Below are 26626 nucleotides of genomic sequence, written 5' to 3'. Positions count from 1 at the left end.
TGGGCCACACAGAACAAGTCTGACTCCTGCAGAAAGGGCTCTTGAGATACTGAAGACAACCCTGGCTTTCACTGCTGCAGGGTAACCTTCCCTCTTCCGCCTGGGGATCTGAACCTCCAGTCCATCTTCGGTATTTTCCTCAGAAGCTGCTCTGGTCAACTGGGGCGCTGCCCAGGAAAATCACCCCCAGATATACTGCCATGTGCTCAGTGTAGACTGGCCACTATCATGCCAATGAACTCTGATCAAAAACAAAAAGAAGTAGGATATATTTCAGAAGCCTCCTCTCTGACAAGCAGCTGAAGGAACACAAGCCTTGGCAGCCTTTGGGACCCCGAGAGCCCTGGTTTCTGAAGATGGTACCTGGCGATGGGATTCAGTGCTGTTGCTTAAAAGGTTTATATTGGCACGTTCTGCATGGAGCACTGGGTGTTATGCACAATGAATCCTGGAACACTACATCGAAAACTGATGATGTGATGTATGGGGATTAACATAACAATAAAAAATTAAAAAAAAAAAAGGTTTACATTGACTACGCTTCCACAAGCCAAGGTTCTCACACTGATGCTGCAGCTGCCACAACTCATTCCATTTTACAGAAGAAACAGAGGCTCTGAGAGGTCCATCTTGCCCAGGGCGCACGGCTGCCACGTGGCAGAGCAGCATCCAAGCCCAAGGCTGTCATTCCAGAGCCTGTGCGTTGCCGCTGCGCTGCCATTTTGGGAATGGCCGTTGGAACATGGTGAAATGAGCATAAAATAAGAATTAGGTACAGGCTGGGCTGAAGGAGGAAAAATGGATGATTACAAAAAAGAGCAGAAAAGGCAGAAATACAACTAATCAAGTCTTTACATGCTGGCGGTCTTTGCCCTGTTGCAATGAAGAAGTCCCTTAATCTGAGAAGTAATTTTTACACTGGTACACATTTTAACTAGAATAACTAAAGATAGGGCGCCTGGGTGGCTCAGTTGGTTAAGCGACTGCCTTCGGCTCAGGTCATGGTCCCAGGGTCCTGGGATCGAGTCCCGCATCGGGCTCCCTGCTCGGCGGGGAGTCTGCTTCTCCCTCTCCCGCTTGTGTTCCTGCTCTCGCTGTCTCTGTCTCTGTCAAATAAATAAATAAAATCTTTAAAAATAAAAAAAAAAAAAGAAAAAATAGAATAACTAAAGATAGGTATGTCTTACTTGTTCCCTTCTGCAATTTGGATATCAGGAATTTCAGAGTTTCCCTATTTCCAAACTCAAAAATATCCAGGACTTGAAAAGACAAAATGAATGATTTTCATTAAAGGCTGTTAGCCTACAGCAAGTCATTACTACCATTTAAAGTAAACATATTTTGAGAAACTATGAACTGTATCTTAACCTTTTTTATATCCTTTCCATCCACCTCCACCTGACACTGTAGAAAAATGCCTGACACATATAAGCACTTAATAAATATATCTGGGGTCACAGACCCTACTTTCTGTACCAAGAGGAAGAAATGCTTATTTAAACAACCTGATTTTTAAATTGTAACCCGGGTCGTAACTTTCTCATATTCAAAACATCAGAAAAAGCCAACAGGACAAAATAAAATACATGATCATTGCAGAAAGCAAACTATACTGGTTCACTTAAAGCCTGAGAAAAACCAAGTTATATTTGATCGCCTCACATATATTACCTAAAATAATTATATGTGCTAATCTGGTATTTATTCAAAAATTAGTCAAAAGAAATGATGAAAAAAAAGTCCACATATTTTAGGGTAAGAATGAAAACACAAATGTTAGTTAAAGGTATGCTTTTGTATTACCAAGTAGTGTAGTTCCTTACACCGTAATAACCAGCAAGCCACAACACAATTAAATAAATAAAGCAATTAAACTCCGTATCTACAGAAATGGGTAAGTTTCAAAGTTACAGTTTACCTAGAAGTAGAAGAGCAGTAAGAACATCCATATCTTAATATCCTTCCGAACTCCAACGTATTCAAGAATAAAGAGCTCCAACCCGGGCAGGCTAATTTACCCTGCAAAATTTCCCTTAAAAAAAACTATGACTGAAAATTGGCTCTCCTAAAACAGAAGGTACTTTCAGAAGAGTTATATAAGCAAAACACACTGGCCAATTCAGTGACGTGGAAACCACCTCATGCAAGAGAAACGCAGCAAACACAAGTAACCCACATTCATGTCTCAGATCCTATCAGCTTCGTAGAATTAAAAAGTCAAGGTTGATTGTAACCTCCTACCTCCCCGGCCAAAGGATGGAAAATTTTTAATGAAAAGTTATGAACAATTAAACTACTGAGAGTCCTAACACACTTTTTGGAAAGGATTTGTATTTGATGGTTCATTAACCATCTGGAGTATCTTTAAACTTCCTATGCCCACCTACTCTTGACCTCGTTTCCCATTCTGTTAGGATAAAATGAGTATTTTTAATTGTCTTTAGTATTAGAAACAGCCTGTCGTGGGTACCAGACGTGTGCATGGAGTATGTCACAAATTGGAGGTGTATCAGGGGAAACTTGCTCAAAGCCTCCTCTCTTCAAACCACTTATTCCAAATGCCAAGTCTTTCCCACATTCCTCAGCGCTCTCAGAACATCTCACTTGCTGAGCCACCTGCTCTTCTTCCCATCACTCAAACTGCGACAGAAATGCCACCTCCTCACAGAGCCATCCTAGGCAGTGATGGGTGCCGACCACGTATCTCCCATCCATCAGGGTGCGGTGGTAAGATGGAGGGAAGGCAGGTGACAGCAAAAACGCAATTCCAAGCATAGGACAGACATTCTCAGCTTTGAGTATACGGCACCAGAAGGAGAGGGAATTCGGGTCAGCCTGCTTTTCAGAGCAGGTGTAGATTCATTCATTCGTTTAACAGTCATGAAACACCTACTGTGTGGTTGGCAGTGCAGTTCCTGGGGTATAGAGGGAAACAGGACATGGTCTCTGCTCTCAGAGAACAGTCTTGTAAGAGGAAGAGTCACAAGAACTGAACATTAGAATACCACATGGCTAGTGTGAGGAGGGGAACAGGTTTAGGGCATCCTGGAAGCACACCGAAGAAGCATCAGACCCGGTTGAGGGGGTGGGGGGAAGTCCTGGGAGGTTCCTAGTGGAGAAAAAGATGGAGTGAACCATGTGGGGAAAGGATGGGAGGGGCGTGAGGAGGATGGTGCTCCAGGCAGAGGGGCTGGCGGGATCTGGGCACAGAGAACAGGGTAAATGCGTAGAGAACGCCAAGCAATTCGGCATGAGGGGCCACTGGAGTAGAGAGAGCCTCCCGGACAGCATAGGCCACCCCTGCAGGGTTACAACCAAGGAGGTGCTGGGGCCAGATCTGTGTTTGAGGATGGCCTCTCTTGGCGGGAGCAGTGGGGTATGCAGCTTTGGGGTCGAACCTGAACACATGCGCCCAGTGAAGGACAAAGTGCTGGGCAGTGAGATCCATGGACTGGCTTCATCGGCCCTGCCCTTGCCTCACCACACGAGATGCCCCGTGTGTGGTCTCTGCTGCCCAGGAAACTGAGTTTGGTACCTAATTCCCCTCCCCTCCCCAACAACTGCAGCCTCACAGCCCATTGAACAGAAAATAGACGCCCAACCCTCAAAGAACCAACCAGCAGGCTAAACACCCCGGCTCACGCTGGGCTGCTCGGTGTCTCCCCCTTGGGGATCTAAGAGTCCGGGAATAACTGGGCAGCTTAGGAATCTATGCAGAAGCCAAAAACGTTTCATGAGGCCTGGTGAGCACTCTAGTTCCTTATGGCCGAAAACGACACTCAGGACAAAGCTCAGCAGTTTAGGATTTGGACTCACAACCATCCACCGTCAGTACTGATAATAAAAAGACTCGGTTGTTTTAAACTGCATTGTTCGTTTGAAAAACAAAGGCTTTGGGGCCTGTTTGTTTCCTCCCCACAAGGGCCCTCTATCTCAGAATGAAGCCCCCTTCGCTCCCACGAGCCGGTGGCACCAGGCGATACTCACAGAACTGCAGGCTGAGGCTCACGAAGGCCAGCAGCCCCGCCAGGGCCAGCCCCAGCAAGAAGCGACTGCGGAAAAGCATTATTGTCTGTTCTATTTTCTCCTCATGGCTTCACCTCCAATCGGGAACACGTCCTGTGAACAAAACAGAGGCAATAAACATGTGCTCCGAGGTGGAAAACCAAGTTTGTCAACTGAAAATAATCCAATTAGCCCAGTCCTCCAGCAGGGAAGCGTGAATCCTAGTCGCAGAACAAGAGCGGGTTATGTCTTTGCTCCCAAATGAGCCCAGCCGAGAATGCACCCTTCAAATTAATAAGAGGAAACCAGTTTGTGAATGCTTCGTTTATCCGACATCAACACAGAATGAGACACTTCCCAGCAGGACCTTTCCAAAGAAAAATGTAAGGAGCTTTTATCGAGCACTTACCGTGTGCCAGACACTGAAGTCTTGACGGACCAGCCCGTGCTCAGTCCATTCGGACAACCAACTTCTAAATCTTCAACCTTTTTTGGTGAATATTTTGCTGATATGATTCTGGTCTTTAAAAAAACTGTAATCATTAACCTGAACGCCAATCACTGCCACACGTCCCACAGTCACACCTTTAGGGATGGCTGGAGTATGCCAGAGGATTTGTCCCTACACTCAGTGGCCCCATCTGCTAACTGAAGACCTTCTCCCATCTGGATGGGTGACCCTATTTCTGCTGTGTCCACTGGCCTTCTGCAGCCCCACTCTACCCATTCTCATTTCCCCTCATCACGTTAGAGCTGCGCAAAACGACTTTCAAAAATGCTGAATGAGGCCCTTCTGTGAGAAAAGTGAATGGCTGCTCGAGGGTGTAACCCATCAGTCAAGTTTCTCTCCTTGTTCTCTCTGGCATTTGAAACAGAACTTGAAAATCACACTCTCTTCAGAAAAGGTCCAACCTGTTGTAGTAAGAGGACAAAAATAATTTCAAACCTGATTTTAGTGGCAGCACCTTTTCCTCCTTCAAATACAATCTCCTTCAGAGCCCCAGTAGACACAATCAGACAAAAGCTCATTTGCTCACATGATGAGGACTGGGGTTGCACAACTTTGTGAATACATGTACCAAAAGCTATTGAGGGGCACCTAGGTGGCTCAGTCGGGTAAGCGCTTGACTCCTGATTTTGCCTGAGGTCATGATCTCAGGGTCATGAGATCGAGTTCTACTTTAGGCTCCAAGCTCAGCATGGTGTCCACTTGGGAGTCTCTCTCCCTTTCCCTCTGCCCCTTCTCCCCTCGTGTGTGTGTGTGCGCATGCGTCCATGTGTGCACGCATGCTCTCATTCTCTCTCAAATAAATAAATCTTTAAAAGCTATTGAACTGTGCACTTTGGGTGAATTGGATGGTTTGTGAATTCTATCTTATATCATCTATTTTTTTTAAAAAAGCGTATCTGTAGGGAATGAAGCAGGATCCAGAGCCCTGGAGTCCCTTGTTTCCCAGACCCTAACCCCAGGAACGACCCTGCAAGGGAGTTTGAGAACCACTCCTTTAAAGGGATTTGTCAGACTGTCTATAAAAAGAGAACATTTGCTAAAAGACTAACAAAAATATACCTGTACCTCACAATGGAGACTGTACTTTGGCAACCAACATCTCTGTTGACAAACAGATCCCAATTTTACACCTTCAAATAACCACTGCTTCTGTCCCTTTAGTCACCACCCCTAAGCAAGGACCAGTGCCTAGTGTCCCAAGATGGCCTGGAACTCCTCCTGCGGACACCCCCTCCTTGACCTGGAGGGCACTCACTAGCCTCGCAAGCTCTCTAGCATCCTGGCTAAGACAGCATACTACCCTGGCTGATCCTACCCAGGACTTAATGTATTTGGGACCCCAAATAAATGTTTTGTTTCCAAAATTCAAATTCCTCATAAACTCCAGTTGAGAGTGTTTAAAAAGACACACACAGATCTGTTAAAAAGAGACACATAGTGTCTCTTAAAAAGACACAAGCAGCTCAGCAGAATCTGTGCTTGGTGAGAAACACTGGCTTCTACATTGAACCCCCAAGGAGGCTGAGGTCACAGTATGAGACAGAGCGTGGGTCTCCCTGACTGTGGCACTGAAGGTCGTCCCTTCTGTGCTAACAATGAAGGTGAACCCTTGATGCTGACAAACCCAATCCCAGATACAAAGTGTTAGCCTGGGTGGCTCTGGGCCACCTTGACCTTGGGGGTGTCCCTGGTAATGCTCATCTGAGCAGTTCAACAGTAAACCTCCCCATAGGGACCAAACAACCTAGTAAAATCCGGGTCACAGTTTCTTTCTTTCCTTTTCCTTTTCCCTTTCCCTTTCCTTTCTTTCTTTCAAGATTTTATTCATTTATTTGAGAGAGAGAGAGAGAGAGAGAAAGAAAACAGGAGCGGGGAGGAGAAGGAGAAGCAGACTCCCCGCTGAGCAAGGAGCCCAATGTGGGGCTGGATCCCAGGACCCTGGGATCACAACCTGAGCTGAAGGCAGATGCTTAACCAATTGAGGCCACCCAGGACAGTTTCTGTCCTCCACCCTAGGCAACCTCTACTGCCTGGCCCAGCTCCCAGGGGATGTTCATGGAAGGCGACAACATTCACCTGTGAACGCTGGCCACAGTGTTTTCAAAACATACCCCACTTGGTCAGAATAACAATGCTCGGCTACCCTCGCACCTCCCCTTAGAAGGCTTCTACCTTTGCTCTGCTTCTCCAGGGACCAGGAACTTCTAACTGCTCAAAATCGGTGTTCCCTGGGTTTCCATTCACAGAGCACAATGTGAACCAGCCACCATGTGGGGCTCTTGACACAACCTCTTTCATACTCTGCAGGGCAGACACATGCGTTTCTAATATGCAGGCAGAAAACCCAAACTCAAGAGTACAGGTTATCAAGTCTCAGTGACAAGATACAAAACAAGATCTCTGTGCCTTTACAGTTCGTTTTACATGTTGTGGTGTCTCCCCAACAGGTGTGCACGCTGACTCTAGCTGCAAGCTGTGGGTCAACACAGAACCAGTTAGCTCTTGACACGTGCCAGCTTCTTAGGCACTTGAAGACGGCTGACAGCTCCTCGCTAAATAGCCTGAGGGTTTCAGAACCCTCTCTTTGTCTTGGTCATTCCTGATTGAATTTATTCTGCTTTATCAATGACCTTCTTATAAGGTGACCCTTTTAATTTGGGGAGGGTGAGTGGGGTGTGTGGGTGGAGACTGGATCACAGAATGGGGAGGAGGTTCTAGAGGATATGCCTCCTTTGGGGTATCTCTGAACTCCCAACTCTAAATATGCTGGGGTTTCTCTTGATGCCTTCCTCACTCTTCTGTCACCATGCCACTTTCTGAGGCCGCCATATTTTCCTTTACATGAGCATCTTCCAGCGTTCCTGCCTGGGAGATGGCCTTTGGGGTCTTCGAGAACTCTCCCGGTAGGAGGGCTCTGCAGCCCTTGCTGCTTGAAGAGGCTCTTTCTTGTGGAACACATCAGCAGCGCAGTGGGGAAAGACAGGAGCAGCCCTATGGAGCCAGACAGACCTGGGCCAGAACACTGAGCTCAGTGACACAGGCCAAGTTCCTTAACCTCTCTGAGACTCAGTTTCCTCATCTGTGAATTGGGGCTAATAACCTCAGGACTTTGTGAGGATTAAAGTCTACGTACAATCCCCAGCATATGACAGACATTCAAAAGACAATGGTTGTTACTAGCATTATTCCCTCTTCCTCTTCTCTCAGTTCACTTTGCTGTTTCTTCCCTCCTCCTGGGAGACAGGAAGAGTTTCTTCACCTGTTTGTTGGTTTGTTGGTTTGTTGGTATGTGAGTACTGAAGGTTCACACGTTATTGCTCACCTCTCCCTCTGTAGCTCCAGCTCAAATGCTGTCTTCAGCCTCTCTACCTCTGGGCGTGGGAAACAGTCTTGCTGGCCCTGGGAAATCACCCACCTCTGACTTCTAAGCCCAGTGGTTTCTTTTGCTCCAGTTCCTCAGAGACCAGACCTGCCACTTGATTGCCTGCGTTTGGGTGTGGGAGGTGAGGGTCTTTCTTCCCATGCTGGGCCAGGTCTGGCTCTTCAACTACTTCTTGCCTACAGCCTCTTGGGGGATTTTCCACCACACTTACTGGCAGGTGAGGCCACCAGAACGATGACTAAGTACTCTGCCTATGGTTTTACTTGACACTGCCTTTTTACACAAGGATGAACCACAAGACTGTTCAGAGTTGTCTTCTGGTGGCATTAGGTGGAAATAACCACTACTTACTGAGTTAGACCTCAGGCTTACAGCATGGTGGATTTGTAGCCTTTCTGTACCCATGGCCTGTGTAGTTTCCTCCCACATGGACTCTAAGCTTGGACAAGGTATTGACTTTGGCCAATGGGGACAACATTAACTGAGCTATAAGCAGAGGCTTGAACGGTACTTAATGCATTGGGGCCTGTCCTCCTTTGCTGCTTTCGGACACTGAGACCACCATGGGAAGACACCCGGGCAAGCTGGTGGAGGATAAGAGACCACATGGAGCCAAAGCAAGCAGCTCAGCTGAGGCTCTCTTCAACCAGCCTGCCCAACACCACACGTGGGAGCAAGGCCATCCCAGACCATTCCAGCCCAGCCACGCCACCTGCGGATGGGGACCAGGAAAGTCAGCCCAGACTTAAAAGAACTGCGCAGCCAATCTACAGATCACAAGCAAGTATAATGGTTGCTCTTTTAAGCCACTAAGTTTAGGGAGCTTGATACAAAACGAAAGCTAACTGATAACAACAAAGAGGAAATGGCTTGCATCTTTACTAGGAATTCCTAAGCCAGGGTCTAGAGCTCTCTACCATCATCTGCAGAAAGCACATGCAAAGCTCTACTTTTCTACATTCCTTAATAAGCTGAGTGCCTTTTCGGAAAGGAGCTATATTTAGTTCCAGATTTAAAATACTGGGGATGTGCTGGGTTAACCAGATGGTGGGGATTGTGTGCCTGCCTGACTGCTTCTAGTTTTTAGGCTACTGACATCTCTACACATTTGCAGCTTTTCATTTGACACAGGCTTCAGTCTGGGAACACCCATCCTTTCCCCCTTAATACTCTCAGGATTTCTGCACCCTCCCCCTTCTGACCCTCCTTTGGCACCACCAAACACCAAATGCCAGGTATGTGGTCATAGTCTCGTTATTTCCACTTATGCTAGTGTGATCACGGCCCTGGGGGTGAGCACACAGCCTGGAGGGGGTGGCGACCTCGACCCCCAGGGAAAACACACACCTTCTTCTGGAAGCCTATTTTCCTAGAAAACTTGGAAAGGAAGGTCATGCTTTGTTCTTAACTTCTTTTTAATGGCTAAATAAACATGGTAGCTAAAATTCACATGGATTTGAATACATCTGTGTTTGCCAGCTGGAGCTAGGACCCCAATGTGTGTGTGTAAGCACCCAAGTGCCAGTCCCATGGTGGGACCTAGGGTGCACGGGTCAGAGAAAAGATGCCTTTGGCAGAGACACTGCCTCAGCACGAGAGACGGAGAGGAGCCCTGACATGGTGGCAAACAGGTGGCTCCAGAGACCGGCAGATCTGGGCCAATTCCCTGCTCTGCTGCTTAGTTTCTGTGTGCCCCTCTGACAACTAACGAACTTCATTTCTCTGAGTCCTGGGTCTCGATCTTTAAATGAGAGTGGGAATAAGAGAATGAGAGAGCAGGATGGCAGGGAAGTGCACAGCAGTGGTAGCAGGCATATGCTGTGTTTGCCCAGCTCTGGAGGAATCATACAGATCCCTGCACCATCATCTAGACACAGACTTGCCCTTTCCCCCGAGCCCCTGCTTCTTCCCCCTGTTGTGGTTCCTCTTCCAAATCCTGGCCACTGGCCACGTCTCTACTCGCCAGCCCCAGCTGTCGGGGCAGGCAGCCACGTTTGCAGCCCCATTCCCGACTCCCCCAGCATGACAAGTCTTCCCTTGGCTGACTCATCTGTGGCGTGCCCCGGCACCACCACAGGTTTTCCAGCCTGGAACATCTGTGTCAGTTTCTTTTGGGATCCTAAGAAGACGAGGATTACCAGCCAATGGGCTCTGTCTCTGTGGCCTGAGCTCTGGCCCATTCTCCACAGAGCCCGTTCTCGTTTCCATCCGTAGGGAGGAGGCTCGTGCAGCCACTCAAGAAGTCATGCAATCCGTGGGTTCCCTCCAGGCATCTTCCTGCATATTCCTTCCATGGGGGCTCTATGCATACGCTCCTGCGGTCTCCGCCGGACACGCCATCACATTTGTTCAAGTCATGCCAAGTGACAGCCAGGCCTCTGGGTCCACAGTTGAAACCCCAGAGCCTGCTCACTCACAGCCCCGAAAATAAAGTGCATGGGAAGAGTCACTGCTACAGCAGCAGGGTGAGATGCTGGGATTATGACCTACTTCAGCACGGTCCTCACATCTCCTTGTCCTCTGACGTCTCTCAAGTCCCACCACCTTCCAAGGAAAAGACACTCTAGACTCAATATGGCATCACGACCCAATCCAACTCCTATAAATACTTCTGTAGAAACAACTGCTTTATGTTCCAGGCTGAACATGTAACAGTGACTAGTAGTCATCAGATGTCTACTGGGCACTGCCTTAGCGCCTGTGCTAAACCCACACAGTAAAAATACCTTAAATCCAGAAATAGAATTATTACTCTGAATTCCTGATGAAACAGCAAAAAACAAAGCAAACAGAAAACCCAGACAACTTTAATCTTACAGCAGATTTGAATGGTGAAAGGAAATATTTTAGAATTTTGAAAAAAGGACTAGTTGATAGGTACTTCCCTTTATATTATGGTAAGTACTGTTTCTGAATTAAGAGGAAAAAGGAACATGTCAAAGGCATTTTTACAAACTACCATTCTACCCCCAGAAATTTCCAAAGCCCAAGCCCTGGTCTGATTTTTACCTCATAAGAGTGAGAAATGCCATGTCTAATGACTCTGGTCTCAGGGTCCCCTTCAAAGTATACAGAATTTAGGGTTTTAAATATGACCACAACTGCTTGAAAGAAAAATGTGTATTTAATTATCTCTTATTTGTGTAGTTACAATACCATTACCAGAAATAGAAAGATGTTATTAAAAAAAATGCTTTAGATGTATTCTATACTTTGATTTTTTGGGTCTTAATCACTTTGGCCTAAGTAAATATGATATTATAATAAAAAAAAAAACCTAAGGCTATAATTGTGAAGATATTCCATCTAAATATGAACCAAGCAAAGGTAAAAGCTACATCTTAATAGTCCTCTCTATCCAACGTCACCTCAACGTAGAGTTTAATTGCAAAATCAAAGATGCTTGGCTAAAAATCAACCCACCTTAAAGTCTGAGGAATGATGGACAGACTTCAGAACCTCCTAGAAACCCCCAGGCCGCAGGGCAGACACCAAGGAAGCTGTGGATTCCTAGCAGTTATTCACATTCCAGTTACTCAAATTCCAGCTAGTGTGCATGCTCAGTTCCAAAGGTTGAAACCAAGTCGCTCATCTGGTCAATCAGTTGATTCAAAACCACCTTATTTCTCAAGATCCAATATGTGTCGGGTATCATCCACAGTGCTGTGGACACAGAACACGGGATTCAGGACACAGTTCCGCCATCTTGAAGCTCACAGCTGAAATGTACAAAAGTATCTATGGCAGAATGATACAAGACCTTGGAATTGCTTTAAAATATTGGGGAGGGGGCAGGTTGAAGAGGCATTAATAAATCAAGAGTGGCAAAATGCTGACAACTCCTGGCAAAACTAACAACTGGTTGATGGATCCTTGAGGATGTATTATATGATCCTCTCTGCTTTTGCGTATGTTTGAAATTAAAAGTTAAAAAAAAGAGAAAGGAGGCTCACAGTCTGGTCAGTGGAACAATGAGTAAAAAGACCATTACACCATATGGAACCAGTGCCGTGAGGCAGAAGCGGGAGTAGGAGGAGGAGACCCAGCAGTCAAACCCCAGGGAGGGAGGATAGCTTTCCTGCAAGAGGCTCAGCTAGAGCTCAGTCTTGAAGAGCAGACTGGAGCTGGTGCGTTTATAATTGCATTTTAAGAAAACAGAAAGAACCAAAGAGACAGCGCCAAGTGAGACTGTATGGACTGTTGGGGGGCAAAGGGGCGGGGGGTGTGGCACTGTTTGTGTCAGGAGCCACAGAAGGGAGGTGGGTTAGTCCAGGCACCCCACACCAGCTGCACATGCAGTGAGGCTGCTGTGCCCGGGGAAAGCTGGCTCCCCAGGGCCAGGTGAGCTGCAATGGTCTCACTCCCCTTGCCCAGGCCAGCCTGCCTGATGACCCCAGGAGTCCTATCACCAAGGGCACCAGACAGTACATGCACTGATGCCCACTCCCTCCCTAGAGCCCCCTCTTGGCACAAAGCCCCTGACTTCCAGGTCAGAGCAGGGGGAGTGTGATCCCAGGATCCATGCCACCAATTAGTGCCAGCTTAAAGGACAGGCTGACTTCCTGGACTGACCCTCATTTTCTGGGGCCAGGGTCCAGTGTCTTCCCAGCCCCAGCCTCCTTTGGGAATACAGGACAGGAGCAGGCCAGAGGTTTCCGTGTTCCTCTCAGAGGGGCGACAGCTTAAAGGATGCCTATAGGGTGCGTGGTGGTTCTCCCCTTGAGCGTTCTGCACTTTGCCCCACGGCTGACCCTCCCAGGGCTCCTCTCTCACCAGGGTACTCTCCTCCTAAAGAACAGCTGGTCTTCTCCCCTGGAGTAGTGAAAGGTGACGTAACCCACGGCTACGTCACACACAGATGTGACAGAAGTGACAGGAGCCATCTCCTGGCTCTGAGGTAATGGGGCAGTGGGCCCTTCAACGCTGCAGATTGACCCCCAAACTGGCCCTGGATAAAGGGGAGCATCAGGCCCCACAAATCCCACCTCATGTCCCAGCCCTTCCCACAACACGGAGTTAAGCGTGTGGGCTCAGGGATCAGTTGGCTAGGGCTGGAGCCTTTCTTAAACCCTTAGGGAGCCACAGTTTCCCCACCTATGAAATGGGAACAACCACAGGCTCCACCTCACATACTGTGTTAGGGATAGTGAAGTTAACAGATTTAAGGGACCCAGCACAGTACCTGGCTCCTAATTAAGTGCCAAGTAAGTTAGCAGTGACTTCGCCTACAGTTTTAATACCTACGACCCACGTGTGAGGTACTCACCCTGATTCCCCTTCATCTCTGCCCCCACTCTAGAAATAGAAGGTCTGCAGGACCCTGCCAGAGAAGGTCAGAGTCGGGAGGGGGTTTAAACATCACCTGATTCAAGTCCTTTGGTTGACCAGAAGAGAGGCCAGGACAGATCAGAACTGGCAAAGGCTCCAGGCTGCTTGGGGAGACTGGCTCTAGTAACTCAAATCCTTGCTTCACAATCTGAGCGGCACCCGGCACGCTCTCCTTGTTACGTGCTGCCTCCCCCTGTAGAGGACATACTATGTGTGGCAGATGCTTCTGTCTCCTAGTGTCTGTCTGCTCTTTTTCCTTCCTAAGGGAATCCTCTAGGTTTTAGCTGGATACACGGCCACCCAGCTAGAGATGATATTTTCCTGAGTCCCTTGCAACTAGTTGTTGCCATATGATCAAGTTTGGGCCAATGAGTTGCGATTGGAAGTATTATATGCCATTCTGGGTCAAAAGGAGGCTGTCTGCCCTATCTCATTCTGAACTTCCTTCTTCACCATTTCCCAGGCTCTGAAACACTGGCATGGTGGGAAGCCAGCTTTCTTGATGCCCATGGAGACAACATCCTAGTGGATAACAGAGAAGAACCCGGGATGACCTCATGGGCCAGACTACCCATTTCCTTGACCGTCTACCAGCCCAAACTGTTTTGGGAGAGAAGAAACAATCTCACAACCTTTTAAAATCATTGTTATTTCACTTTTGTCGAAGCAGTCAAACCAATATCCTAACTAGGACCTGCCACTAGCACTAAATGACACTGGTCCTCTTCGTGGGGGCTCCCTCCGTAGGCAGTGATGAATAAACACACAGTCATGACAAATTGCATCCAGCAGAAAAATCTCATCACACATTTTAAAATGTCACTCTTAGGTATGATACACTCCTGCCAGGAAGGAGGTGAATCCCAGTTGGTTTCACTCAATCGCTGTGGTCCATTCCCCGTGCCAGTGATGAGTTTGCGCGTGGGCTCATGACACTGTTCTGGCAGTTGGACATCAGGGGAAGCCCGCTGGAGGGTTTCTGGGAAAGCCTTCCTTGCTTCCAGGAGAAATGTGCAGGATTGTCCCTTCTCCCCCTACAGATTGCCCAGTGTGACTGTGATACCAGCCAGTGTGGCCACCATCTTTAAATGAGTCATGGTTGTAATAAACGTTGTTCTTTTTGAGTTTTATTTTTATTTTTTATTTTATTTTTTTAAAGATTTTATTTATTTATTTGAGAGAGAGAATGAGATAGAGTGAGCATGAGGGGGGGAGGGTCAGAGGGAGAAGCAGACTCCCCGCCGAGCAGGGAGCCCGATGTGGGACTCGATCCCGGGACTCCAGGATCATGACCTGAGCCGAAGGCAGTCGCTTAACCAACTGAGCCACCCAGGCGCCCAACCATTTTCTTTTCTTTTTTTTTTTTTTTTAAGATTTTATTTATTTATTTGGGAGAGAGAGAATGAGAGAGAGAGCACATGAGACGGGGGAGGGTCAGAGGGAGAAGCAGACTCCCCACTGAGCAGGGGGCCCGATGCGGGACTCGATCCCGGGACTCCAGGATCATGACCTGAGCCCAAGGCAGTCGCTTAACCAACTGAGCCACCCAGGTGCCCTTATTTTTTTATTTTATCTTAAATTATCTATTCATCTACAAAGATGGCTTGGGTGCAGGTAGCAGGAAAACCTCACTAACGCAAAGGGACTCATCCATATTCTCCACGTTAGGAGTCATAGTGTGAGGAACGGCGGCTCCAATGCTAGTTAATTCAGCACCCCAACAGCGTCATCGGGGGGCGAGGCTCTCTCCGTCTCTGGTCTCTCTGCCATCCTGTCTTTGTCCTCTCCCTAGGATGACTTCCCCCCAGGATTTAAAGATGGTGGCCACACTGGCTGGTATCACAGTCACACTGGGCAATCTGTAGGGGGAGAAGGGACAATCCTGCACATTTCTCCTGGAAGCAAGGAAGGCTTTCCCAGAAACCCTCCAGCGGGCTTCCCCTGATGTCCAACTGCCAGAACAGTGTCATGAGCCCACGCGCAAACTCATCACTGGCACGGGGAATGGACCACAGCGATTGAGTGAAACCAACTGGGATTCACCTCCTTCCTGGCAGAGGCCCATGGAGGAAGGGAGAGGGTGGAGGCCTGCACAGAATCAGAGTTCTGTTAGGAACAAGGGAGCAAGGGGATGTCTGCAATAACCCACAACCGGAGAAGATTGGACAACACACACAATTATCCTAAAAAATAATGACAGGACCAGCACTTGTCAGATCTAGCAATCAAAGCACATACAGTCCTAATTATATGTTTAAGGGACATCAGTGCTGGTTTGCTCAGGTATAATTCCACGGTGACAAACGGGAGGGCAGCATCCCTCACATCGCATGTCCTACCAACAAGACCGTTTATTCTATATTTTACATGTGTTTAAATATGCAACATGAATTATTTACCTACCATTTCTTTCCAGAAAGGATGTGAGGCAGATAATCTACAGATTTAGTATTTTTAATCCCTGAAATATTAGGGCTTTTTTCCCCCCATTTCTGAACTATACCTTCCTGCCCCTCTCTCCTTTGAGGTTTTTCCCCCCAGCTCTACAAAGGATAAACCTGTCAAGGTGTCTGATCACTTCTCAGGACCGGAACAGACTGAAATAACTAATTCGTCAAGCCAGGATTTCCAATCTTACGTACTCCTCAGAGCTCTCTTTCGGATCCTATGGGAGAAGCCTGCATTCCGTCCAATGTCACTGCTTTGCTCCTTAAAGTTGCACCAGCAGCAACATCTGAAATTGGCATATTCTGACTTTAGAATATCAAGAGCAACTATAAGTACCTCAACAAAAAATGGGAGAACATGCAGTTGGCATGATTTACTCACCACAAAGCCACTTAAAAAAATAGAGCTGATTCTTTTTTATTTTGCAAGCAAACTGTGTCAACTAAAAGTTTGTTTGATGTCAAGGAAAGCACAAAACATTCAATAGGCAGGGTTTTAAAACGAGAAATACAAATGTACAACGAAGGTTTGCGGGGTAAAAGCCAAATTTTACGGGCAAAAAATAAAAAGAGCTACAGAGGGCCTGAGAATCCCAGCAGTGCAATGTGAATCAGGCCCGTCTGGAAGTGCAGCTTGCCACAGCCCCTTTCTGAAAGCTGTGTTTTTCAGGTTAACAAAACTACACAGAAATGGGATTTTGTTCTAGATGGACGCATGATTGGGGGCACTGATGCATGCTACAGATCAAGGTGTTTTGACCAATGAGGGCTTTTTCAGGCTGGAAGCACACTTACCTACAGAGCTTTGACTAAACCTGGTGCTCAATGCCAGCTCATTCCATGACTCGATCATGATGAGGCACGGAGTACCAGGTCCCCTGTGGACCATCACTGCCTGTGCCCAGGGCAGGAACTCCATGCCCTTAAAATATGTTTTAGAAAACTTCTGGATGGTTCAGTGGGAAGTTGGCAGCCTCAGTGTCAGTACAGAATGAGTCCTCCTGCTCAAGGAGGTGGTCAAGTGTGGGTAGTCACCTGCTGGCGATGCTGCGGGGGACTGACACGTGGGTGACCTCTAGGAGCCATCCATGTACCTGAGATCCAAGGATTCTCTGGTTCAGATCCCAAAATAAGCTCTCAAAACTTTTTTTTGGAGGCGGGGGGGCGCCTTTGCACTTACAAACTCTACAAAAACAGAGCTAAGGGCATTGTCACACAGAATCACCGACATTTAGCTTGGGAAGGAATCTGAATTGCTATCTAGTCCAAACTTCCTTCCAGTAAAGTAGGGACTAGCACTGTTATAAGCTCTAAAACTTTGATTTGGCTTACATTAAAGCTGTAATTAAACATAAGCCTCAAAGTCAATGGTACTCATCATACACAATGGTGAAAAGCTGAGAGCTTTTCCTCTTAGATCAGGAATAAGACAAGGATGCCCACTCTCACTTTTACTCAACATAGTACTAGAAACCCTACCCAGAGCAATTAAGTAAGATAATGAAATAAAAGACATCCAAATCTGAATGCAAGAAGTAACACTGTCTCTATTTGCCTCTATTTGCAGGGATGGATATATATATATGTATGATATATATATATATAAACAACCTAACCACCAAAAAGCTGTCAGAGCTAATAAATGAATTCAGTAAAGCTGCAGGATACAAAATCAGTATACGAAAATCAGTTGCACTTCTATACACTAACAACAAATTCTCAGAAAAAGAAATTAAGAAATAATCCCACTTACAATCACATCAAAAAGAATAAAATATCCAAAATATATAAAGAACTCATAAAACTTGATAGCAAAAAAACCCCCCAAACCACAATCCCCCCCAATTTGATTAAAAAAATGTGGAGAGGAACTGCATAAATATTTTTCCAATGAAGATGTACAAATGGCCAACAGGTACATAAAGAGATGCTCAACATTCCTGATCTACAGAGAGATACAAAATACAATTCAAAACCACAGTGAGATATCACTTCACATCTATTAGAATGGCTATTATCAAAACAATGGCTATATTACAAGAGATAGTAAGTGTTGGGGAGAACATGGAGAAAAGGAACCCTTGTGCACTACTTGGGGGATGCAAACTGGGGCAGTCACTGTGGAAAACTGTACAGAGGTCCCTCAAAAAATTAAAAATAGAACTACCCTATGATCCCACAATCCCACTTCTGGGTATACATCTGAAGGAAACAAAGTCAGTATTTTGAAGAGATATCTGTACCCCACATTTATAATAGCTAAGGCATGGAAACAACTTAAGTGTCCATTGACAGATAAACAGATAAAGAAAATGTGGAATATATATATATATAAAATGGCATATTATTCAGTTATTAAAAAAAGAAGGAAATCCTATCATTTGCAACAACATGGATGGACCTTGAAGGCATTATGCTAAGTGAAATGTCCATTACACTAAGTGAAATAAGTTAGACAGGGGAAAACAAATGGTCTCACTTATATGTGGCATCTAAAAAAGCCAAATTCCTAGAAACAGAAGAGTTTGATGGCTGTCAGAGGCAGGGGTGCGGGTTAGGGGAAATGGGTGAAGGTGGTCAAAAGGTACGAACTTCTGGTTATAAGATAAGTAAGTCCTGGGGATATAATGGATAGTACAGTGGCTACAGTTAACAATATTCTATTGCATACTTGAAAGCTGCTGAAAGAGTAAATCTTGAGGGGCGCCTGGGTGGCTCAGATGGTTAAGCGTCTGCCTTCAGCTCAGGTCATGATCCCAGTGTCCTGGGATCCAGCCCCGCACTGGGCTCCCTGTTCAGGGGGAGTCTGCTTCTCCTTCTCCCTCTGCTGCTCCCCCTGCTTGTGCGCTCTCTCTCTCTCTCTCTCTGTCAAATAAATAAATAAAATCTTAAAAAAAAAAAAAATTTAAAAAAGATAAAAACTGGGACGCCTGGGTGGCTCAGTTGGTTAAGCATCTGCCTTCCAGTTGGGTCATGATCCCAGGGTCGTAGGATCGAATTCTGCACTGGGCTCCCTGCTCAATGGGGAGCCTGCTTCTCCCCCTGCCTGCTGCTCCCCCTGCTTATGCTCTCTCTCTCTCTGACAAATAAATAAATAAAATCTTAAAAAAAAAAAAGTAAATCTTAGAAGTTTTCATCACAAGAAAAAATATTGTAAATGTGTGAGGAGATGGATGTTAACCAAACTTGTGATAATTTCACAATACATACACATATACCCATATCAAATCTTTACGTTGTACACCTTAACACAATGTTATATGTCAACTGTATCTCGATAAAGCTGAAAGGGAAAGAAAATAGGATATAACTTGATGTTGAATAATAGAAATGTACAGTGTTAATAAAATAATCCAAAGGAAAAAAGCACACTTGAGAGCAGCAAATTATAGAAGGCAGAGCTTCCACTAGCCTGGGTCCCCAGATCCCTGTATGGAGCTCATGAACCCCCCTCCTTGATACCACTGTCTTGGAACCAAGCTGGACTGCTTTTATATGGGAAAAATAATCCATGTTAAGCCGCTGAAATTTAGGAATTTGTTACAGCAGCTTAACACAAATCCTTATACTTGTCTATATATATAGGCTTTTGATAAAGATTAAACAAAATAAGGGGCGCCTGGGTGGCTCAGTCGTTAAGTGTCTGCCTTGGGCTCAGGTCATGATCCCAGGACCCTGGGATCGAGCCCCGCTTCGGGCTCCCTGCTCCGCGGGAGGCCTGCTTCTCCTTCTCCCACTCCCCCTGCTTGTGTTCCCTCTCTCACTGTGTCTCTCTCTGTCAAATAAATAAATAAAATCTTTAAAAAAAAATAAAATAAAATAAAAAAGAAGGCAGTAGACTGTATGTATTTACTTGGTTATAAATGCAGTATTTCTGAAAGGATATCCAACGAAGTGGTGTGTGTTGGTTGCTTCTGGGGAGAGGAACCTGGGTTACTGAGGGACATGAGTGGTAGGGATACTTGATTGTATATCCTTGTGCTTTTGAATTGCTTTTTGTGCCTCCCCCCCCCTTTTGTACTTTTTAAAAAAATTCTAGTTGAAGGGCGCCTGGGTGGCTCAGTCGTTAAGTGTCTGCCTTCGGCTCAGGTCATGATCCCAGGGTCCTGGGATCGAGCCCCGCATCGGGCTCCCTGCTCCACGGGAAGCCTGCTTCTCCCTCTCCCACTCCCCCTGCTCGTGTTCCCTCTCTCGCTGTGTCTCTGTCAAATAAATAAATAAAATCTTAAAAAAAAAAGAAAAAAAGGTTAAACAAAATAATATATATAAAACACCTGAGTTATGGTTAATTTCTTTTCATTTTTGGTCTGCTACCCACCTGAAAATATACCAATACCCCAATAAAATCAATTTTTTTGCTTTGGAGCAAGGGGAGTTTTCTAGGAATATTCAAATGCAGATTGGGGCAAGCCCCATAAACTTATTATCAAGCAACATTTTCAGGAGAGTTTTGGTCATTTACATCTTTAAAACACTCTGTCATCTGGAATATGGTACTTACCTTGAAACCTAACTTGAAGCTGAGGGAGGTAGAGGCCTTGAAACAAAGATGTCACTTGGTAGATGGTAGACCCTTTCAAGTCTTCCAGAGGGGGCCATGCCTACCTGTAAATCACTAGGTGTTCTAAAAAAAAAAAAAAAAAAAAAGTCAGTGGTACTTAATTAATGAGAAATGGGGAAGAAGCTGTTCACACAAGTGCTTCTGAGGATGCCAAGCACCGGGGTGGTCATGATCTTTGTTTACACATCAGTTTCACAAACTTAAACTAAATGAAAAAATACTTATTCTGTATTATCATCATAAAATTGAGTTTCTAAATTGAGTTTCTCAGTATGTCTACTAAAAGAGCAAAGAGCTATCCTGTAATATTTAGTCATCTTCCAAGGTTTCCTGGTTATTAATTGGGCACTATTCATTGTTAACTGTTGCACTATTAGTTGGGTGTTACAGGACAGCATGATGGTAGGAATGTTTGCTGCAGGCCATGTTCAGCTAACAGTGTTGTGAGCCCTGTCAGCCACGGAAGATTGCTCTGCCCACCAACTCTGTCATAACTAACCACGACTGCCGAATCACTGACATTATTATAACGTGTTTAATCAGGATAGAGATCTATGCTTCCTCTTCTGAAATTAGGAACACACCTGAAAAGCCGTCTTCTGTAAGCAAAAGAAATCATTCTAACAGGTTAATTTAAAAACATAATGCAAAATCTTGTTCTTCCCAGAGGTCTGTCGTCTTCTTTTCAGTGAGGTATAATTTACATATAACACTGTATTAGTTTCAGATGCATGACATAATGATTCAATATTTGTACATATTGCAAAACGATCACCACAATAAGTCTAGTTAACATTCCTCACCATAGTTAACATTCATCACCACACAGTTATTTTTTTCTTATATGAGAACTTTTAAGATCCACTCTTAGCAACTTGCAAATACACAATACAGTATCACTAACCATAGTCACTATGCTATACATTAAATCTCCATAATTTAATTATTTTATAACCGGAAATTTGTACCTTTTGACTCCCTTCACCCATTTTGCCCATCCCCACCTGGCAACCATTAATCTGTTCTCTGTGTCTCTGACCTCATTTATTTTTTTTTTCAGATTCCAAATATTAAATGAGATCGTAGGACTGTCTTCTATAATATCCCTGGCAGGTGGTCATCAAAACTTTGGGCTTTTAGCAGTTTCCTATAATACTCCTGGGATCCTGATCAAACCCTGCCCATGGCCTACAAGGCCCCAGTGTCAGTCCAGGCTCATCTCAGCCCCACACTATAGCCCTCCAGTCATTCTAGCAATCTCTTAGCCCCACAAAAGAGCCTTGCTCTTTGGGGACTTGGTGTCTGTGATCATGTATGTCCTGTGATGACCCAATTAGGAGGTGAGTCAGCTGGGCAGATGCTTGGAGTACCAGTCTGCAAGAGGCATCATCCCCCCTCCCTGCAAGAAAGAGCCAGAGATGAAGAAAACTATGACTGTCTGGAGCCATTTGAGGCAGGGGAAGAAGGTGGGACCCCCAAGGGGCATGCTGGAGCCAGGACGCAGGCCATAAGACTGTCTCCTCTGGAGAACTCTGGTGAGCAGAGCCAGGCAGGTAGGTTTGTTTTGTTTTTTTTTTTTAAAGATTTTATTTATTTGACAAAGAGAGACACAGTGAGAGAGGGAACACAAGTAGGGAGAGTGGGAGGGGGAGAAGCAGGCTTCCCGCAGAGCAGGGAGCCAGAAGCGGGGCTCGATCCCAGGACCCTGGGATCATGATCTGAGTCGAGGGCAGACGCTTAACAACTGAGCTACCCAGGCGCCCCGGCAGGTAGGTTTAAAGCCAAGGATGAGGGCCACCTGGGTGACTCCGTTGGTTAAGTGTCTGACTCTTGGTCTCAGCTCAGGTCATGATCTCAGGGTTGTGAGATTGAGCCCAGTGTCGGGCTCCCCATTCAGCAGGGAGTCTGCTTGAAGATTCTCTCCCTCTGCCCCTCCCCCCACTCATGTGGGTACTTTCTCTCTCTCTCTCAAATAAATAAATAAATCTTAAAAAAAAAAAAAAGCCAAGGATGAAAAACTAGGGAGAGCAGGGCATGAGTGTGGTGGTTCTAGAGCCTCAGGACTACCTTAATAGAATGGGAGAGAAATGATGCTGTGCGACCTCTGACACCAGGTCAGAAGAGTCCATGAGATTCTACCTGGCTTGGTCTCTCTCAGATCACTTGCTTTGGAGCCCTGAAGCTATCATACTGGAAATACCACATGAGAGGTCACCCAGAGACAGGAACGCCCAACTATTTGAGGCTTCCCAGCCCAGGCTTCAGACATGTAAGGGAACGTTCGGGTGATTCCAGACCGGCTGGTGCCTGAATAATTGTGCGAGACCCGAGTGATAAACACAAGCTGGCCCAGTCCACCTCCAGATCATGAGGATAACAGTAAAATGACAGAGGTTTTAAGTCACCAAGTTCTGGGATGATTTGTTCACAGCGGGGTAGTGATGAAGCGAGAGACTCTGTCCGGCTTGCTCCTACTCTTCTGTCCTCAGTACCAAGAACAGTACTGGCCCAGACCAGGTGATCAATCAAGGTTTGTTGGATGACTGAATGAGTGGACAGATGAATGCATGAACGAACAGGGGTGAGGTTCATCACAGCCACCAGCAAGCCATCCTTTCTGCCTTCCCCCCGCCGGCACCCTGCCATCTCTCCTCTATCCCAGTGATGTGGGAAACAAAGGCAGAAGAAAAATGATTAAAATCCCTTACTCACTACAGCCCACTCACAAGTGCTTGAAACTGGCGGAGTGACAGTCCTCTGTGGACTCAACTGCCCTCATGTTAATGCTTTGCTAAGGCAACAGGCAATCCTAGCCCAATACCTCCCCCTCCACAGGATCCTGTAAATCTCCTTCAACATATAAAAATTCTTTTGGAAACTTCATATCTACCCCCCAAGATACATGTTGGCAATCGCCTGCCAAGCATATGGCCTACCTCCTCAAGGTCCTGGAAACCCTCCTTCCAAAACTTTAGACTTACGCTATCTCTAACCCCCTCCCAACTTGAGAGTATATAATGGGCCACTCCTCATGACCCCATTGCAGCCCTTTCTGCCCACAGGTCCTGTCCCCGTGCTTTAATAAAATCACGTTTTTGCACCAAAGACATCTCAAGAATTCTTTCTTGGCAGTCAAGGCTTCGAACCCTAACGTTCTTTCCTACATCACCTCCACCTTTCCCACCTAGCTAACTCGTGATTGGCCCTCAGCTCCCAGCTCCAAGATTATTTTCTCAGGGAGCTGCCCTTGAACTCCCCTGTCTAGATCAGATCCTGTCTGACACTCTCAAGTCACCCTGTCTTTCTCCTTCAGGACACATCTCAGGACTATCATTACATAATCAATATAGCCACGCTGAAATGCTGGCTGTCCCCTGTGATTGACTATAAGCCACCAGACGGCAGCAGTGGGGTCTGTTCACAAGCATGTCTCTAGTGTGGGACAAAGCCTGGCCCAGAGCTGGCTGTGTGTCAGAACATTTCTGGAGACTGGTAACATACAGCTCAGCTGTTTTTCCTCACAAGGCTTCTGACACCAAATGTGTAGTGTTTTGTCCTCCAATTTTCCAACTCTGTGGACACCAGCTGGGGGTCCTACAATTCAATTCAATTCTGACACTGACTACCCCGAGTTAGTGTCAGACTCCACGGGTGTAAGGGCTAAGTCCCAAAGACTGCCCCACTTGAGTTGCCAGTTACAAGTACTGGGTCCCCAAATTGCCCACTTTTGTCAGACCTGGCTACAAAGTCAGACGGGGGGGGGGTCTCGCACAACCCTTTTTCCCCTTTCAGGTTTGATAATTTGCTCCAACAGCTCACAAAACTGGGAAACACTTTACTTGCTCTTACTGTAGATTTATTATAAAGGGTACAACTCAGGAACAGCCAAACGGAAGAAATGCATAGGACAAGGCATGCGGCAGGAGCACAGGGTTTCCATACTCTCTCTAGGCATGTTGCCTTCCTAGCACCCTGATGTGCTGCCAACCTGAAAGCTCTCTGAACCCCTGCTGCTTAGAAGGTTTTGTTTGTTTTGTTTTGTTTTTGAGGTTTCTAGATGTAGTCACAATTGATTAAATTGTTGGCCATTGGTGACTGATCTCAACCTCTGGCCTCTCTCCCCTCCCTGGAGGTCAGAGGGTGGGGTTGAAAGTCCAACCCTCCAATGGTGCTTTGGCCTTTCAGGCAACCAGCTCCCATCCAGAAGCTACCTACCCCCCCACCCCTTGCCAGCAGATATTAGCATATAAAAGACATTCTTAGCACTCTGGAGATTCCCAGGGTTTTAGGAGCTGTATGCCAGGAACTGGGGGAAAATTACCAAATATTTATTTTTATGATACCATCCTGTTTTTAGACGGTGCTCATTTTTACTGTTCTCATCAATATTGAGCTAGAATTGGCCTTTAACTGCTAGTCTACCCTCGACCAGGCTGTCCAAACCCACTCACACCCTGGTCATTCTCACTACACAGACCCCAGGGAACCAAGAAGTTTAGTGTCTTCTTCAGGTTACCCGGCAGTCAGAGGAACAGCTGGGGTCTGAAGCCAACTCTTCAGACTTGCCAGTTCCACCCGGTGTCCATCACATTACACCGCCTCCTGGATGTTCTCACTGCTGTGAAAAGATCTGGGAGAATCATAATCCCTCCCTTCAAACAACAGCCAGCAAACCTGCGCACTTTCCACAATGGAACACAGGAACCCGGCGAAGCTTCTTCATATTTAGCAGACACTCTTCAACGTCTCTATAGAACAAAAGCTCAAGCTGATGTTTACTTTAGGCACCTCCCTGCCAAATACCTAAGGGATGAGCCCCTGGGCAAACATCTAATTCCGATTTTTACTTTGACTCTTTTACTGGACAGAGCCGTGCAGAAGGTGTTCATTCTGCTTTCCTTTCTTTTCTATTACTTGTCATTCCCCAGGTCTTGGAGATTAAGGATTTAAATAAAGGAAGATAAAGAATATTCCAGGTGGGGGTGCCTGGGTGGCTCAGTCGGTTTATGCGTCTGCCTTCGGCTCAGGTTGTGATCCCAGATTCCCCGGATGGAACCCTGTGGCCAGCTCCCCTGCTCAGTGGGGAGTCTGCTTCTCTCTCTGCCCCTCACCCCACCCATGCTCTCTCTCTCTCTCAAATAAATAAATAAAATCTTAAAAAAAAAAAAAAAAGAATATTCCAGATGATCTGCAATAGTTCAGTGAGATAGCACTCCTGAAACTGAGCTTTTGAAGATAGTGCAATGACCCAGAAAAGAAAATGTGAACATTTTAATGTGACTTAATGTGAAAAACTAAAAAAAGATAGAGCCATGCATTGCACGACTCTAAATTTTTATTTAAATGTGTGTGTGTGTATATATATATGCTTGGAAAAGCTGGATGGAAAAAAATATAAATTTAAAAATGACATGGCACGTCTCACCCTTTAGATTGGAAAAAAAAAAAATAAATAAATAAAAGATCACTCATCTCTAGTGGATGTTAGTCCCAATGGGGACAAATTCTTTCACACACTCTTGCCAGGAGGGTTAAACTGGAACAGAATTTGTTAAGAATTGGTGGTCTAATTAAAACAGTAAACACACATACCCTTTGCCCCTAGAATTTGTATTCTGGGTATCTATTCTCAAAAAATGCTCGTTCACGTGTACAAAGCAGCAATAGGAATAAATATAAATGTCTGAAAACTTAAATATTCACCCATAGGGCAATGGTTAGAAAATTACAGTTTATGGTTCTGCCTTAAAAAAGGAAGAGGGGGGACACTTGGTAGAGCATGTGACTTTTGATCTCAGGGTTGTGAGTTTGAGCCCCACATTGGGTATAGAGATTGCTTAAAAATAAAATCTTAAAAAAAAAAAAAAGGAAGGAAGGAGTAGGCTTAGGTGTGGATGTGGACAAACCTCCAGATTCTACAAGTTACAAATGAATGAGAGAGGGTATGCAAGGGGCAGTGTCATAGATACAGAGCGTATCTACTGTGTAGGTAACTCACGTAGGTAAGACATTTGCACATCTCAACATATACAAGGAAATTTGAAGAAAACATGTAAACTTACAGAATAAGGTCTGGAAAGAGACAGCCTCTGTAGAGAGGAGGTTTGCAGAGACCCAAAACTGATGAAATCCCTTTAAAAAGGGAAGGATTTTGGCAGCAAACTGTCAGACTCTTCAGACCTGACCCCTCTATGTCTGATCACTTAAAAAAGGCAACTGTCGCCGAAGGTTCTGCCCGATGGATTCCCAAACAGAACCGAGTTCCTTCCCTGCTGGAACATCAGAAGCAGTCAGCGCCGAGCTGACCTGGACCAGACCCAGGCCTTATCTCAACTGTGCGCCCCAAGACCGACTTCGCGTTTGGTTTGTTAACGTCCTGCACCCTCTGTTAT

The 26626-nt window shown here is 45.9% G+C and overlaps 1 protein-coding gene across 4 annotated transcripts in view; it reads right to left on the bottom strand.

Annotated features, from left to right (window-relative positions):
- The window catches only part of PXYLP1 (2-phosphoxylose phosphatase 1), a 69486-nt gene that overhangs the window by 30077 nt on the left and 12783 nt on the right, over positions 1–26626 (bottom strand). The window contains exons 2-5 of one of the 4 annotated variants that reach the window (XM_034995943.1): positions 20175–20297; positions 13261–13419; positions 11322–11561; positions 3988–4119 (exon numbers count right to left, since the gene is read on the bottom strand). In XM_034995943.1, the coding sequence (XP_034851834.1) occupies positions 3988–4066 (79 nt within the window). In that variant the 5' untranslated portion in view covers positions 4067–4119; positions 11322–11561; positions 13261–13419; positions 20175–20297. Of the gene's footprint in view, positions 1–3987; positions 4120–11321; positions 11618–13260; positions 13420–20174; positions 20298–26626 lie in introns of all 4 variants that reach the window. The other 3 variants (XM_034995937.1, XM_034995951.1, XM_034995926.1) reach the window with 3 other exon arrangements.

This window comes from Mirounga leonina, unplaced genomic scaffold, assembly GCF_011800145.1.
Source record: "Mirounga leonina isolate KUSES-001 unplaced genomic scaffold, KU_Mleo_1.0 Mir_115, whole genome shotgun sequence".
Taxonomy (NCBI): Eukaryota; Metazoa; Chordata; class Mammalia; order Carnivora; family Phocidae; genus Mirounga; species Mirounga leonina.
This window is presented reverse-complemented; position numbering and strand designations above follow the sequence as displayed.